Source organism: Camelus dromedarius, chromosome 3 (assembly GCF_036321535.1).
Source record: "Camelus dromedarius isolate mCamDro1 chromosome 3, mCamDro1.pat, whole genome shotgun sequence".
NCBI classification, from domain to species: Eukaryota; Metazoa; Chordata; class Mammalia; order Artiodactyla; family Camelidae; genus Camelus; species Camelus dromedarius.
The window spans coordinates 3,642,210-3,657,510 of NC_087438.1; the positions used below are offsets into that span (position 1 = coordinate 3,642,210).

Consider the following 15,301-nt stretch of genomic DNA (forward strand, 5'->3'; position numbering starts at 1 on the left):
ACATGCAATCTAGCAGTCTACAGTCCCCCACGTGGTGTATACCTGAGAGCTACGATATTTGGAGAAGAACCCAGGCTACTTTCTGGGAAGGGGTGTTTTCAACTGCAATTTCCATCCTTAAGATTTAGGAAGGAGTCGGTAAGGTCTGGACATCTCAACACACACAATGCTTGTACTGGACCCTAAGAATTTGGACTTTATAACCAGACGTTTGGAAACCATGGAAGTCTTCTGAGCAAGGTAGCGATGGCAACAATCTATGATAATTAAAAAGGTTCTGGTAGCGGTGGATATTGAAATAGAGAGGGGAAAAACCTCCGCTCAAACAAGAGGATCAAGGCCTGAATTTATCCAGGAATTGCGGTCAGGTGAGGATTTCTTTTCCTTTATCCCTTCCCAAGAGATTTTAAAAATAAGACTTGGCAGTGGCTGGCTATTGACCGCTGGCGGGGTCGCCGAGGATTCGGCCATGCGCCGTGCTTGGCACCTGGCTTCACGGACGCGGCGGGGACCGGTCTGGAAAGACATGGAGGAGCGCTGGGTCCGACGGCAAGTGGACACAGGAGGCAGGCCGAGCTGCCGGGAAGAAAGACAGACGTTCCCAGAGGAAGGACAGGTCACTGCAGGCCACGGCCAAGGCGAGGCGCCGCAGCGCACCGAGCGCGGCCGGAGGAACCGCTCGGGCTGCGCCCGCCGCGAGGGGCAGCGGGAACCGTAGTCCTCACGTCTCCTCCTGGGACCGGCCGGACCGGGGCAGCGCGGTTCCCCGCAGCTATAAATCGCGCACTAGCCCGTCTGGTGCGGGGTCCTTCAGGGCCAGGAGGCGCCTGAGTGACGTCATCCCCAGGTCGCCGCCCCTCTGTCGAAGGCTTTAGGTGTCTAAAGAAACCGTGCCACACAGCAAGCCGGCAACGAAAGATGAAACCCTAAACGGTGGGAGAGGGGTCCTCCATTGCCTCTTCTCTCTTCGGCTCTTCCTTCGCGCGCGTCTTCCCTGCCGCACCTGCGCGGCCTCGCTCCCTGCTTTGCTCAGGCAGCGCCTCAGGCAGCCCCGCTCCGAGGCGAGGGGCGGGGCGAGCCAGGGCGGGGCGGGGTCCTGGCTGGGCTGCGTCGCGCTCGGGGGCCGCGCCGGGTAGCGTTTCTTTCTAGTGCTGGAGGCGGCTCTGGCTAGGAGAGCCCTTCGCCGGCTCCACGGGGACCTCTGTGCACGGATGGACCCGCCCGGACCCGGCGGGAAGCGGCCTGGCAGGCGGCGGCCCCGGCGGCGTCAGCAGAGGCAGGGCAGGGCCGAGGCCACGGGTCCCTGAGGCGCGCGGGCCCACCGGGCCCGGCGGCGGCACCATGATGCCGGGCGAGACCCACTCGGCGGCGCCCGGGACGGCGGCGGACCTCTCGCGCTGTCAGGGCTGCGCCTCCCTGCAGCAGGTGCGGCGTCTCCCCTGGGCTGAGAACGTGGAGGGGCTGGGTCGACCGTCCATGGCGCGGCGCTGGGGGTCTGGCTGCGCGGGCGACCCCTCCGCGCCGTGCTCCCGCTCCTGGGCTGAAGCTCCCCCTCCTCCCTTTCGTCTAACCTCCTGCAGTCGATTTGGGAGTGGTTTGCGTTGTTTAGCTTTGGGATCCAGGATTCGTTTAATGGGATGCGGTGGTGGGGCGGGGGAGCAAACGAGTTCTGGAGGGCCCTCTCCACTTACCCAGTCTCGTATTCCCCAAGGCTCACTTTTGATGAGTCGTGGTCAAAATGACAAGGGACGCTACTTCTTCAAGGATAAAGTTTTTTGTTGTGCTGGCTCATCTTAAAATATTTCTTGCCTGGGGGCAGGATCTTTTGCGGCCTACGGTTGGCTAGGAGGTTCATTCATCATTAAAGGCACGCGGATACTGGAGGTTTTTAACAGTAGCGTGGACTGTTCGCTACAGTGACAGCAGAGGAGTTGCAAGTGTCTGGCCCTGGATCTTGCGGAATAGTAGGAATAGTCTCGAATACTCTTTTCCAGCTGGACTCTCCCAGCTGTCTGGTGTCGGGAGTCTCTCTTCAGTATCTTCAATGGTAAAGTGGAGCCATCCACGGCCGTACAAAGGTGTAATTAGATTATCGCTTATTCTACTTAGGGTTCTAGGCAGTAGGGACATGGTAGTGAACAAAATAGGTAAAAAATTGCTTTCATAAGTAAGATCTATGCCTGCAAATAAGACTTTGGAAGGTCTGAAGTGTTAGGAGAAAAAGGAGGAGTCAGAGTGGTGGTCTTGGCTCTTGGCTGGGGTGCAGGCAGGGTATTTTTGAGGAGGTGACATTTGAATGATGAGAAGGAGCAGACTAGAAAAGGTGTGGGAAGAGCTTTCTAGGAGGAGCCTTCTAGCTTCCTAGGTAGGGGCATTAGCAGGTGAATGGCTGTTGAGGTGAGAAGGAGCACATGAGGAGCAGAATAAGGGCTGGTTGGTGTGAAAGCAGTGCAGAGGGGAGAGTTCTGATGAAACCAGAAAGGAATGTAGGCCAGACAGGCCATCAGGAGAAGTTTAGTTTTTTTTTTCTTTCTTTTTTTCCCCCTCCAAACTGCATTGCCTATGAACTGATCCCAAACGTTTTAAGGCTGAACGCAGGGGAGGGAGAAAGTCTCCCTCTTTGTCGTGGGCCGGCACTCTGGAATAGGAGGGCTAATAGTAACATCGTTGCCTGTGCTGAGCTGCCTCTTATAAACATTGTTTATAATCTGCTTTTATGTTTTCCCCTCAAAACCTAGGAACATGAGCAAAGTTCTTTTAAATCTTTAGTAAGTTATATTTCTTCCTTGGGCCAGTTTATTCCCTCAACAAATGTTTACTGATCACCTGTTGTGTTTTAGGCAGCACAGTTACTAGCGGGGGAGAGACAAATATTCTTGATCTCTTGGAGCTTCCATTTTAGGAGGTGGGGGGAGGAGGTAGGATAAAACAAGTTACGTGGGAAGGTAGTAAATACATTGGAGATGAGATGGGCAGAAAAGGGGGAGAACAGAAGGGCAAGGAAGGAGCCGGTTGGTGGAATTAAGGCGGAAGTCCTGGGAGGCCTCACAGAGCTTGTGTTTGAGAAAAGGGGGTGAGGTAAGCTCTGTAGACGGCTTGGGAGGAAGGCATCCCAGACAGTGGGAAGATGAGATGCGGCTGACGCAGGAGCTTTTTTGGTGTGCTTGGGAAGAGAAGGGGGCCACTAGCTGGGGTGGCGTGACTGTTTGGGGCTGCTGTAACGAAGTACCATAAACTGGGTGGCTTTTGAGGCAGTAGGAATTTTCTCACAGGTATGGTGGCTGGGAAGTCCAAGATCAAGGGGCTGGCAAACTTGGTATCTGATGAGAGCAAGATTCCTGGTTCATGCTTTCTTCTTGTTGTGTCCTCACATGGCTGAAGGGGAAAGACAGCTCTCTGGAGTCTCTTTTACAAGAGCACTCATTCCATCCACGAGGGTTCTGCCCTTAGGACCTCCTCACCTCGCAAAGGCCCAGCCTCCGAATAGCTATCACGTTGGAGACGATATTTCCACATGTGAACGTCGCAGGGGCACATGTGGCCTGCAGCAGTCAGGGAGTTTGAAGTCAGAAGAGAGAGCCTGATTGTGGGAGCCCTTAGAGACCATTGTAAGGGTTTTGGCTTTTACTCTGAAAGGTTTGTGAATCGTGGGAGGCTTTTGTGCGGGAGAACAACTGCTGTAAACTGTGCTTTTCAGTTGTTGATCTGATTTTCCTTCAAAATCCTGTATACCCGTAGTGGTCCCCATCCTGCTTCAAAGTAGCAACTGTTTGCTTCTGGTTGCTTAGGCCAGAAACTAGGTGTCATCCTTGGTTCCTCACTTCTCTCTCACAACCTGCATCCAGTCCGTCAGCTGATTCTGCTGGCTCCGTCCTTGTTATCCCCCACTGTCTTGCCGTTCCCACTGCTCCCACCCTTGGTGAGCCAGCATGATCTCTGGCCTAGAGGTTATCTCAGTAGCTTCCTAGGACGCCCTCCTTCCACCCTTGTCACGTTCCCCCTCTAGGTTCTGAGAACAGCAGTAGGAGCAATCCTGCTAAGTCTCTGAGTCCAAGGGTCTGCAGGCCTTTTCTGTAAGGGATAAAGTGATAGATATTTAGGTGTCGCGGTCTTGTTCACAGCTCCCCAACTCTGCCTGTGTAGTGTAAGCACAGCCACAGTCATACGGGAGGAATGGGCGTGGTTATGCTCCCTGGAACCCTGCTTTGGAAAAACAGGCAGAGGGCCTTTGCAGACCTCTTTCCTAGACTGTAGCACTCCATTGTATTTGGGTTTTCTGTTGCCTGAAATGCTTTTTTAGCGGAAGGGGATGGTTAGATGTGAGTGGAGTCTCTGAAACAAATCTTTAATATTGCAAAGTAAAGCTGGAAGAAGAGATTCCATGCAGATTGTGGAGGACCTTGAATGGGAACCGCCTGGAAGTTCTGTACTTACTTCCGTTCGCAGTGCGGAGCAGCGAAGGGCTTGGTGTGGTGCCGCACAAGGGCCATGCTGTGGTAGAAATCGCCCGTGCTGCGTGCAGGCCGCAGGAGGAGGTAGATTACTTCACTAGCGCATGCTGGCGGTGATAAATGTGTGGCTTCACTGAAGGGTCTTGGAAATGGGACAGCGAAGAAAAAGGTTCTGAGTGTGAGAAACTGCAGAGTGGACAGATCTCAAGCCGGGAAAATAGAAGCTTCAGGGAGTCAAAGCCCTGGTGAGTGTGAGGACGGTGGTAGAGGTAGGAGAACGCGGGCCCCAAGAGGGAAGAGATGTTGGAAACGTGGGCCCGAAGTTTTGGAATGAATGATTTCAGCACTGGGGGTTTTCAGCTGTTTCACATTGTGTGTGGAGCCAAGTGCCTCCAAGGAAATAGAGAAGCAGCAGGTTAGATGGACACCGAGTTCCTTGTAAGAGTTTTGCTTGGGGAGGGGTGGGGAGAGGACAGTGGGGGAATGTGTCCTGTCACTTCAAAGGAACTTTGTAAACCTTGGTGGTAATTAGTGAGACTGCCTGCCATCATGAGGGGTCAGCGAAGAAAACCCACCAGCTCATGACTCAGGGCTACGGCAGGGGGAAAGGGATACACAGGAAGCGGGTAGGAAGTCAGGATGGGGAAGGAGGACTGAGAACAGGCGATGCACGTACCCGTGGAGAGGACGTTTCTGCAGGGTTACACAGCATCACAGCAAGTTCTGTATTTCAGCTAAAATTGTGCCCGAGAGACGAGGCTCCGTACACGGAGAAGGGGTCCGGCTGTGCAGTTTGAACACACTGAACCTCCTGGACTTGCAGAACATTTATGAGCATTTAACAAACATCCGGCCACACCTCCACGGGAGGCTGGCTGTCCCGGGTGGCCCAGCAGTTCGCCTGGACTGCGGGTCTTCCTTCGTGCCTCAGTCCTCCCTGTGCTTTTTCTCTTTAGTGGGTGCAGAGGTACACTGCCTTTGCTGAGATCATTGCTTCGTTCAGACATTTGTAGATTGACCGCATCTTTTTTCGTGGTCTCACAGATCCTCTCATCTCTGTTTTCATCCTGTTGGCTATAATGGTTCATCACTGGTCTGTAGCTTAGTGTCCATGTGGGTTGCCAAACTTGAGGAGTCCTGAACCACTGGATCCTCAATCTGGTGATGTTATGCTGACCCCAGGCCACCTGGAGTTGGAGGAACAACAGCTCAGACCCCACCTCCTTCCCTAGGGGCCGGGCAGTAGTGGGGCACAGTGTGTGCACCCCTAAAGGAACGTGAGTCAGGGCCCTCAGTGCCCTCTGCCTGGGCGCAGCCGCTCTGCACTCATGGTCCTGAGACTCCTGAGTTAGAGACCTTGGTTGCTACCGACATAATCGGATAGAAGGAAGAAGAGCCTTTATTGTGATACTGCAGTTGCCGACCAGAACTGAGCTGCCGCGCAACCAGGCCATCGGGAAATAGTGAGGGACTAGCGTGCTGTAGGAAACCAAGAAGTTGTCTTCACTTCGTTTCATTTTCCCGTGTAATTCCCCATTTTGTAATTGTAAGTTTTTAAAATCAGAGTTAGACATGAGCATAGCTTGGAGACACAGCTGGATACGCAGCTTGTTAAGCCCCTGCCAGCCTAGCCCGCTTCCCAGGGGACCCCGCTGCGTTTGCACTCTGCTGTGTCTCAGGTTGTGAAGTAATAGACGTGTGTTGCTACTTCTTGTTTTCCAGTTTTAGGCATATTGTTCAGTTTCTGACTTTGGAAGGTGAAGACTGAGCTGTCTTTCTGCCCTGCACCCCAGCACGCCTTAGTCTCCCCTCACCCCCCAAAATCCTCTCCGCGTGGCTATGACTTCCCTTAGGTCACTATTTGGAGGTGACATTATTATGGTGGTTTGTTTTCAGAGCCAAACTCTGGAGTCCATTTCAGTTACTTTTCCTTTCCTGTGTGTTTTCTTGTTTCCCCTGGTGAATGATTGTATTCTTAATTCAATGTATTCATCTTGAAAATGTTAACAAATGCTTATTATAAGTCAGAGACAAAGTTAAATACTTATACGGCTCATTCTGTTTAATCCTGGCCAGTTAGGGACCCCCCGCCCCGCCAGCACACCATAAACCAATGTTTCAGTCTCCTTATCTGCAGCGTGGGAAGTGGTACTGAGGCAGGGGTCAGTGAGGTCAGTGTGCCCATGGTGCGCATCCGCAGGGTGCTGGAACAGGACTGTGAACCCAGCTGTGCCTGACTCGAGCCTGAGCTTTCTGGAATGTCTCTGGCGGGGGACTTGACATCACAGAATGGCATCTGGAGGCAAGACTGGGAAGATGAGATGGACTCGCAAAAACTCCAAAGAGAACGGGAAAAAAAAGAGGTTCTTTAAAAAAACAATCAATTTAAATGCGTGATGGAGCCATATTTGCTTGCCCTTCTCTGCCAGTCACGTAGAAATACCACCTTAACGCTTTCATTCCACCCGGTGCTCTGTCGTTTTATTAGGGGAGAACTTCCCCCCAAGCCTTTAGACCGGCTCTAACCTGCACGTGCGAGGCTGCCTCCCAGATTCTCTGTGCTCTGTTTTGTGTCCCACATTGTCCTCCCTGGATTCACTCCACGATTTGGGTGGAACGTGTTCACGTGCTCGTGTACCTCCCTGAGCAAGGGTGTCTGGGAAGTTTGCGGAGACTACAGATTTGAGAATGCCTTCTAGCATCATGATTGGTTGGTAGCTTGTATGGAATTTTCCTCTGGGATCATTTTCCTGTAGGCTTTTGAAGGCTTGCTTTCTGGTCTCTAGGGTTCTAGGTCTCTGGATTATTGTTTAAGTCTGAAGCCATTCTGACTCCAGGTTCTTTGTGACTTTTAAAAAAAATTTTTCTCTCATTCTTACAGGATCTTTGCTTTGTCTCTGATGATCTGAAGTTTTGTGCTGATGTTTCATGGTTTGGATCCTGTTTGTATCCATTTGCTGTGCTCTTTCTGGAAACTTCTGGCTTCAGTTCTGGGGTTTTCTTCTTGAATACCAGCAGTGTTTCTTTAGCGACCGCCCCATCTCTTCCGTCTCTGTCTCTCTCTCTCTCTCTCTCTCTGTCTCGCAGGGCGCAGGAGACTCCTTGCGCTGACACTCCGATTGTTTCTATTTTTGCTCTTCCCCTGTCTGTTTTACTTTATTTTGGAGGGCTTTTTTTTTTTCAACTTTACCATCAAATGTTCTGAGTCTTTTATTTTGCTTTCCTGTTTTTAATTTAGTTATAATAAACAGTTTTACTGAAGTATAATTCACATGCCATAAACTTTATACTCTTAAGATGTACAACTCAGTAGTTTTTAGTATTTGCACAGTCAAGCAACCCAGTCAGCAGTGTGTAATTATAAACCATGTTTATCCTGCCCCTGTGCCCCCGCCAAGAAACCCCTTAAGTTTCGGCAGTCATTCCCTCCCCCGGCGCCCAAGTCCTGGGCAGTCGCTTACCTGCTTCCTGGCTCTCTGGATTTGCCTGCTGTGGATGGTTCATATGGATGGGGTCATACAGGAGCCTTTTGTGACTGGCTTCTTTTGCTTAGTGTGTTTTCAAGGTCCATCCATGTTGTAGCTCGTGCCATCCATTCCTGTTCATCATCGGTCAGTCCCGTCGTGTGGCTATCTGACGTTTTGTGTATCTGTCCGTCAGCTGCTGACCCACCCCTTTATCAGTTGACACTTAATTGATTTCCACTTTTTGGCTGGTGTGAGGAAATGCTGCCATGAACCAGAGTGGACGAGTTTACGGGCAAGTGTTTCCACTTCTCCTGGGTGTATACCTGGGAATGAAATTGCTTCTTGTATAGTTAGCTGTTTACCACTTTTTGTTTGTTTGTTTACCATTTTGAAGAGCTGCCAGATTATTTTCCACAGCAGTTGCACCTTTCATATTCCACTGGCAGTGTATGAGGGGTCCAGTTTCTCCACGGCTTCATTTTGATTTTAGCCATCCTAGTGGGTGTTTGTTTTTAATTTAAAAAAGATTTCTAAGAACTCTGAATATTTCTTTTAAAGACAGCTGCTGTTCTTGTTTCTTGAATATAACATTTATCTCAGATCATATTAATATTTTTAAAGTTATGTTTTAAGTTTTTATTTCGTCTGAGTGCTTTGGCTCATTTTGTTTTGGTCCCTCATGCTACAGGGTTTCTCTCTGATGTTTGGAAATCCTTGATTGTTTGTTCTCATTAGAAGCAGTGGCTAATACGGTGGTTGGAGACACCTAGTGTGTGGGGCTTTGGGGCCCTGAGCTTCACGTCAGTACCTTTAGATCTTGTCTCCAGGCTGGTCAGATTTCTTCAGAAAACCTGCTTCTAAGTGTCCCGCCTTGAGGGCAAAAGGGTTGGCTGGCACTGTCTGGGAGCTGAATGGCGAGAAGCAGGTGGTCAGTGTCAGGGCGTGTGCGTGGGTGTACCTTGTCCCTCTGTCTTTGGTGCATTCCACCTGCCCCATGTGTTCACAGTGTCCCAGGCAGAGAACTTCAGAAAGCAGACCTTCTGCTGCTTGAGGGAGGAGCAGTTTCCTAGAGGCAGAGCAGAGGCGGGCATTTGAGGATTAAACGCTTTTACCAAAAAGCTTGCAACTAGTTGCCATTTTAGTGCCCACCTTCCCCGCCTCCCGCCTTTCCAAGGAACCTGTTTCTTCCACTCTTGTTGAAGTTTTTTGCAGTATAAACTGAGAATTGACTGGTTTGTCGTCGTCCCCCACCTGCCCCACCCCTGGTTCTCCTGGGTCTGCTAAATCAGTATTCTCAGATCTGCTTTCCTGTTTCCATTTCTGTTTTATCCTGTTCTCATCCTTTGGGGGAAAATAAATCCTGACTTTAGTTTTAGGTGGTTTTAGGGAGGGAGTAAAAACAGTTGCATTATTACCCTCTCTGGTTAGAAATCTGCTATGTAGAATTTATTATGTACATAATGAAAGATTTTTTTTTTTATGTGGAAAGCCAGATACACTAAAGCTATTGAATAGTCCATTCATTGCCCTTTTCACATACATTGTTCAGAGTCCCTACTGTACACAAGAATAAATTCTAGAATAAAGATAGGAATTTAAAAAGGCATAAAAGTAATAGAATTAACATATAGAAGAATCCTTATATTTTAGCATCTTAGGTGGGGCAGAACTTTCTAAATATATCAGGAAACCAACATTTAAAAAATTAACTATGTAAATATTTAAAACTTCTGTATTCATATGTGGTTTTATTTTAATGACCACTTGACAAACATGCACATATATTTGTATATATGTATATTAGTAACATTTGACAAGATGTTACTATCCCTCATATACTGTAGCTAATAAAAAAAGTACAGCCACACCAATGAGCAAATCATACCAAGGGGCTATTACTGCAAGAAAAACTGTGACTGGTCAGAAGAGATAAGGATGGTTTCTCAGTCTTGTGAAGAAATACGAGTGAAAAATATGGCTCTAAGATTATCAAAGCTCCCAACCATCACCAGTGCAGGGAACCTATTTGGACTTTATCCTAAGGAAAAATAAAAGTGTCTCCCAGAGGATCGGGCAAGGAATGCATTGCCTGTTGTTAGTAAAGGCTGAACAGGATCTAAATGGTCTTTGGTGGAGAGTTGGTGAATTAAGTACATCCAAATGTATTTTCAATGTGCAGTAACAGTTCTGAAAGGATATATGCAAAAAGTATGAGTGATTTTTGACAGGTGATGGGATCATAAGAGCATATACTTCTTACTTTATATGCTTTAATGTGTAGATTATTTTCTCAACAAATAACGTTACATGTATGACTGCAAAGAAAATGCACATATTACCATGAAGGGAAGTATCTGTATAATTCTCAAAATCAATCAGATTATCTAGTAAAAGATATTTTGGGAATAACTAGTGAAAAATAAGTTCTTATTTCTGAAGTATTTAACAGTGAAAAAAGGAGGCATTCAAGGGAAAAGTCACTTAAAAGAGAAAAAAAATCTGTTCATTTTTAAATTTTAGGAGCATTTTGAACAATGTAACTAATGTTTTCCCTGTCAAGTTGGTAGCAGTAATTTGGAGCCCAATTTGTAGTTGGTCCCTGAAGTGTAGTATAGCTCTTTATAAAATAAGTTTTTCACTTAATTACAACCCCTTTTTAATATGCGCTTTTGTCTTTCCTATGTTATTTTTATCTTTGCTGGTTTTTTTTTTTAATAATTTGTGTGTCTTTCTGGATTGTCTGAAATCCGTCCAGAAATGATGAGGGTTGACGTGTAGACTGATGGTTAGTAGCAGGGAGTGAACTAGAGTCGTGAGTGTTTGCTGAGCGCTCGCTGTGAAGAAGCGCGTGCAGTCAGGGCGTCTGTGTCGCTGACTGCCTTGTTGGAGCGTCATTCGGATGAAGATTCAGAGAGGGACAGCCTGGGCTCGGGGCTGCACAGAATACGTCTGAGTTTACACACAACATAAATGTTAGATTTACGTATTTCTGTGTTTAATGTAGTGAGTAGTATGTTTATATTTTATAATAAATGTTCCATAAAAATTACATATAAAGTAATGTATATTATAAAAGCAAATAGCTAACTGTATTTTTTTCTTTCAGAATTTAAATGAATATGTTGAAGCATTAATTACCTTGAAGCAAAAAATCATTAATACAGAGTGAGTATGTTTTCATGTGTTTGGCTGGACTCCACGAACCCGACATACCGGCGGGAGCAGGTGGTGGTGGTAGAGCCTCGGGCTGAAAGGGGGACTGGGGTTGCTCACCTGGGGCCTGGGTGGTGTGGGTTCGAGTGAAACCACTCTGGGGCCACCTGCGCAGGAGCCCCTGGTCTTGGTGCTCAGGCTTTACAAGGCTCAGGGTTAGGACGTGATTTTTGCTAAACTGTAATTTTTTTTTTAAACTGTTGTCTATCTTTAAAGTCTTCTTAGCTTTAGGACTGGACCTCAGATTTCCTTGTAGTACTTCATGGCCTTGGTATGAGGGTGTTTTTATTTTAATCCTATAAAAGTCAAAGGAATTTATAGGCTAAGATATTATTTAGATCAAAGGTATTTTAAATTAAAAGCTCATATATCAGTGCAGTGCTTTAAAGGAATTTAACATGATACATGTTACATTAATTAAACATAAATTTGTTGCAGGAAACTTGGGATGAAAGGAGCCTGGCACATTTTGAAACATGATTTTAACAGAGTATATTTTCAGGATTAAGAAAAGTAACATAAATCTTTTCTTTGTTGCAGTAATTTGTTAACAGAATATCAGAAGAAATGTGATGATATCCTTTTACTGGCTTTTCCTTTGAAGTTTTAAGAATTCATAGAAATGTGAGAATTTTCATGGTCATCTTTCCAAAGGCAGTGTTTTCAGGCTTAATGTAGGAAGTCCCTCTTGCAGGCACAGTAAGCAGCTGGTTTTCTGTTAACACGTGTTAATGATAAAGGCTGTTCTACGGTGCATTTTGTTTTTGTCTTTGATTTGATTTTTTTTAAGGACTCATAAGCTTTTTAAAGAGCAATTTTTGTTTGTTTGGTTTTTTGTATTGCAGATGTGACTGTTCTTCAGGGTTAGGAATAATGTTAGACTGAATATGGTGCTGTGAGACAGTTAGGGATCTCTGAAGTGCATTGTAGAAGTATTCAAGATGTTTGAAAATTAACTTTTGTTAATCAGTTTTGTAATTGTGGAGAATTAACGAGTATATCCAAATCACAGTGTAGTTTCTCATCCATACGACGGCCCCGGGGCTCAGTCGGCGTTCGTTGAGTTTGGCTGTGTGGAGCCCCTGTAGTGCAGCAGGCCTCTGTGTTTTCCTGGTGGAGTGAAAACCGGGTGTGTAATTGCTTCTTCCTCACCTTGTGGTGATGCGTACCTGAATTAAATCTCTCCCGTAACAGTAAACATACATTTTTAGGGATTTTAGGAACAAGCTGACTTGCAGCTCCAGCTTCGTATTACAGCCCCCTGTGCTATTCACTTGGGCGGTAGCCTGAGGCCTGCTTCAGTGTGATTTCTGGCGCCCTTAAACTTACTTACATGCGATCACCAGTCATCGGTGTTGGTACCATCGTATCTAATTTGTGTGATTAGAGTAATAAAATCAAGATGTAGCATGTAGATTTATCTTTAGTATCTGAATTTTTACATTCAAAAAAATAGGTCATTGAAAATCTCTCGTGCTTTGTTTGTTGAAACTGCCAGTCTGTTTAATTATAAGTGCATGTTACTGCAAGAGTAATAGTTTTGATTTTGAAAGCTGTACAGAAGTAGTTCTTAGAAACATTTTTAATTAGCTAAACAGGGAAATAGATAAACAGTTAAGAGAATATGTGTTCATTATATCCTCTTGGAATAAATAGTATGAATGTTTTAAGGTAATTACACCTGTAATCTGGCAGGGAAACCTTTGATTTACTTTGCTAAAATGTGACTGCAAAATCTTAAAGTCAGAATTATTAGAATAATTTATTACAAATTGCCAAAACATTTTGATTATTCTTGAATTCTCATTCTGTAATGTGGTCATCTATTTTAGCTTCAACTGCAAGTAAATACTGATTTTTTTTCTAAATACAGTTGGCTTTTGCCCACCATATGTGTTTGTTGTACCTCAAGCGTGCGGTTGTTTGCTCTACATCCTGAGGTGCTGGCGCTGAGGGTTAACGTGGCTTCTTATGTGAATTGATTTCTCACTCTTATGTAATTCTGACGTGTTTATTAGTTCTTCTTTCTTCAGGACAGAGTATATTTTATTTTGTCAGATTTTTTTTTAACTTTTCTTCCTTGCAAAGACTGCAGGGATGTGGGATGAGCAAAATAGACTCCTTAACCCTGAGAAGTTTACATTCTATGGAGGCGGGTTCAGGTGTGCTGTGACCAACAGACAGCTGTCTCCTGCGACATGAGTAGGGTTGTATAGGAGAGGAAGCTTAAAGGAATGGTTTTTTGCCGCCTTAGAACATTTTACTGGCAGCATGATGAGAAATGAAGTTTTATCAGATTGTGCAAACTGTACAAGTAAAAGGTTGTCTAGATTTTATGTTCTCTCTGTTATTTATTTTCTCGTTGCTCATTAAATGTAGATGTATATGGTTTTAGTGAATACATAACTCTTTTCTGCTGAAATTACGCTGTGGACTGAGAAATGAAGGGTGGGTTGTTTGGGTATTCTGATGTATACAGGATTCAAGGTAGTTTCCACCGGTTGCATATTACTTTGTCTTTATTCTTGGAATTTACTATGAATCATATATTTGACCAAGACTTTCTTAACTTAGAGAAATAGATATTTTGACTTTTGGTACATGTTATGATAAATAGGGGTAACTCAGTAAGAAGCTTTATTGCTATGTTACAGATGGAACTTTGAATGTTGTTTTTTAGGAATTATGATCTTGCCTGTATGTGTATTTAACACAGATTATTACAGATGGTTTTAAGTGGGTTTTTTCTTCAGACAAATTCCAGCAGATTAAACTATCAGAGTTTTCTTTAACAAGTTTTACAGCTGCAGTTTGCAAGAAGGTAAGCTACCTGTTTTCATAGTCGATTTGGGGGAGATGTTTACAGACTAGGTTTTTACAGAGATTCAACAAAGTGCCACATAGAATTGACCCAATGTTTAGGATGTTTCTTTGATGCTCATAATAAAACAAGATTCACATTTTCCTTACTATTAAATTGTCCAGGTGAATTTCTCACTAAGGTCTTAAATTGCAGCCTAGAGTTTTACCTTTCAGTAACTTACTGACGTGTGGCCTTTGGGGTGAAGCTTATTGCTGTCTCTGAATTCAGCTCTTTAATGTAGCTGTTTTTTGTGCATATTTTAAACAATTTAAAAGTCCTGTGTAGAATTCAGTAGTGTTTTATACTCTGATTGCATTTATCACTTAGAAGGCAAAACATGGTTATAAACTGAATCACAAAATTGCCCGTCATTTAATTTGAATCAGTGGTTGGAAGAGCCAAATTACTTGGCAGATTGTTCTTCAATGTATTTTTCAGCAGATTGAGAATCTATTGTATTTGTTTCTCAAGTGGCTTTTTGATGTACTTTTATTAGAAACAGAATATAATGACAAAGAAATAAAGAGGGATATGCAAATCATTTTGGTATAGAGAGGATGCCTTGAAAAAGAGAGATTCTTTTCTTTCTTTTTTGTTTTCAGGTAGAAATAAAATCCAAACTCACCAGTAGATGTATTTGATAACTCACTGGAGGTACTTTTGTAGTGTAACGTTAATGTATTGTCCATTTCTAGAGAGAATAGTACTCTGCATCACCAAGTGGAACAGATGCTTCAAAAAATTTCTCCTCTGCAGAAATGTCAGGAAGAACTAGGATCTTTAAAAGCAGAGCTAGAAGAGAAAAAGGTACCTAAAGTAATTTTTCTACAAAGGATTATCTTCAATAAATTACAGTCTACTTATTTATTATAATTGGGATAAGGGGACGTTCTACGTCTTAACAAAGGGAGTAAACGATAGGACTCTGTGTATTATTATACTTAGAGAATATTGAACTGGTTGAAATGGCTTGGTCCTTGCAGGAATTATTAGCTCTGTAATGCTGTATTAGTTGCTTACGCTTTTTGAGAGGTTCGGTAGAGGAACCTCTCAGCAGTGAATTTTTATGACTGTGTCCTGTATCAGTTGCCTTTTCACACTTTTCTTCCTCTAAGTGTAAAATGACATGCGGAAGTGCAAACTTGAAGTTAGAGACATCGTGTTCTACATTTCAAAATCAAGTCACGGTGAAACAGTTATTTTAAATGCTGTAAACTTATTTTTTAAATATAAATTTTGGTTTTCTCTTTACTGGAATTCTTTAAGGAGAATTCATGGCTTTTGTAGTTTTAAAAAAAAAATTCTGA

General features: G+C 44.7%; 1 protein-coding gene across 3 annotated transcripts in view; it reads left to right on the forward strand.

Moving 5' to 3' along the window:
• Positions 1–1,119: 1,119 nt before the first annotated feature.
• The window catches only part of ICE1 (interactor of little elongation complex ELL subunit 1), a 48,481-nt gene continuing 34,299 nt past the window's right edge, over positions 1,120–15,301 (forward strand). The window contains exons 1-5 of one of the 3 annotated variants that reach the window (XM_031442936.2): positions 1,120–1,425; positions 11,025–11,083; positions 11,672–11,706; positions 13,934–13,952; positions 14,690–14,801. In XM_031442936.2, the coding sequence (XP_031298796.1) occupies positions 1,342–1,425; positions 11,025–11,083; positions 11,672–11,706; positions 13,934–13,952; positions 14,690–14,801 (309 nt within the window). In that variant the 5' untranslated portion in view covers positions 1,120–1,341. Of the gene's footprint in view, positions 1,426–4,922; positions 6,815–11,024; positions 11,084–11,671; positions 11,707–13,933; positions 13,953–14,689; positions 14,802–15,301 lie in introns of those variants that run through there. The other 2 variants (XM_064479319.1, XM_064479306.1) reach the window with 2 other exon arrangements.